This window comes from Entamoeba nuttalli (assembly GCF_000257125.1).
Source record: "Entamoeba nuttalli P19 unplaced genomic scaffold asmbl_3954, whole genome shotgun sequence".
NCBI lineage: Eukaryota > Evosea > Mastigamoebida > Endamoebidae > Entamoeba > Entamoeba nuttalli.
The window spans coordinates 1-1,924 of NW_008576451.1; the positions used below are offsets into that span (position 1 = coordinate 1).

Sequence of the window (1,924 nt, forward strand, 5' to 3'; positions counted from 1 at the left end):
GATTTGATGGTTCATCAAGAAGTAATAAATCAGGATGCATATAAATGGCTTTAGCAATAGAAATTCTCATTCTCCATCCTCCTGAAAATTCTTTTGTTGGTCTTTCAAAATCTTTTTGAGTAAATTGAAGACCTGTGAGAATTGATTTAATTCTTGATTCTGCTGTATCTGCATCTAATTCAGCTAATCTAGAATATGCCATTGTTATCTTTTCAGCATTTACCAATGGTTCTTTTTCAAGTTCTGCAAGATCTGCATATAATTGAACTAATTCAACATTTGCTTCATAAACTGTTTGGTAAACTGAACGATCATCTCCATCAACTTCTTGTTCAATAAATTGCATTGTCATATTATCAGGAATTGCAACATTTCTTGTAGCAATAACTCTCATTAATGTAGATTTTCCACATCCATTTCTACCAATAAGTCCATATCTTCTTCCATGTGCTAATGTTAAATCTGCATCTTCAAGAATAAGATGTTTACCATATGCAATACTTATATTATCTTGTTTAACATCTTTACAATTACTATCAACTTTAGCTTTATTAACTGAAATAGTTGGTGCAGATACTAATCCAGCATTTTCGTATAATTGTTTTCTTTTCTTTTCTTCCATTTCTTCTCTCTTTTTCTTCTTTTTTTCCATTTTTGCATCACTTTGTTCAAGTGCTGAATCTTGAACTAATGTCTTTTTAAACAAACTACCTCCATATAACTTATTATCTATTTTCTCTACATTATATGCTTTCTTTAATCTTTTAACATTAGAAACAATATCATATTCCATTGGTCTTTCTTCAAGTTTTTGTTCAATTATTTGCTTTGCTTTTTCTTCACTATTACATGCCTTACATGACATAATAATTGCTAACATTCTTGTTTCAATATCAGATCGAATCATTGCTTTAGTGTTTACTAATGAATTAATATAATTATCAACTATTGGATCAATTTTATTGTCATATTCAATTATCTTTTCTTTTTCTGGTTTAATTTTCTCTTCTTCAATCTTTTCATGTTCTTGTTCTAATTCTTCTTCAATCTTTTCTTCAACTTTGTCAAATTCTTCATTCTCAATTTCTGCATGAATCACTGGTTCAGTTGATGTGTTGCTATTTGACATTCTCTTTATATAACAAAAGTTCCTTTCTTTTCTTTTTGAAGTTTGTCTTTCTTTTCTGTTTCACAACCCTATTTTGTTTTTAATACCATTCTTCTTTAAAAAATATGTTATTCTTTATTTTGATGTTTCATCATCATAATTATAAACAAGAGTGTTTATCATACATTCTTTGTATTTTATTTAATCTAGAATCATTGAATTTAATGATAAAGAATAAAAAGGAATAGAAAAATTGATTCAAAATTTCATAGTCATAATTTTTTATTTGGTTGAATAAAACAAGGAGTTTTGTTTTATAAATTATGTATTGGTTTATTTCTAAGAACACATGACAATATGAAAGTATAATCATACTTTACATATTTTTATTAAGATGAAAATTCAACTTATGCAAAACTATTTATTTCAAAAAGACTAAGACAGTTGAATAAAATCTTTTCTCTAATTGTCAACAACACTAAAACAGACAAGATTGAAAAAAAAAGATTTGTACTTTTATTCTTGAACTGTTGGTGTTGAATTTCAGCGTAGTTATGTATGTTTTATAAGTTTATTCAATTAAATTTAAACTAAATAATGTTAGTTAAATGATTGTCTAACGATTAGTTGATTATTAGGTTATTCAGTCATGCCTTAAATTTAAGTTGAGTCTATAATTCAAATACAAGTTGTTTTATTTTTTTAATGAAATAAAGAATGACTGAAACAACACAAATTAGTATTATTATTAAGAACATAATGTGATAAATTCAGAAATATAAATATCATACAATATTATAAAAGAGTATTTAAATA

General features: G+C 25.6%; 1 protein-coding gene across 1 annotated transcript; it reads right to left on the minus strand.

Moving 5' to 3' along the window:
* Window positions 1-66: 66 nt before the first annotated feature.
* On the minus strand, window positions 67-1,129 carry ENU1_087340 (non-transporter ABC protein, putative; the record flags this gene model as incomplete). The annotated part of the gene is made up of 2 exons (XM_008858910.1): window positions 67-174; window positions 224-1,129. The coding sequence occupies 2 exons, from the start codon at window positions 1,127-1,129 to the stop codon at window positions 67-69; spliced, it is 1,014 nt and encodes a 337-aa protein (XP_008857132.1).
* Between the last annotated feature and the right edge of the window lie 795 nt (window positions 1,130-1,924).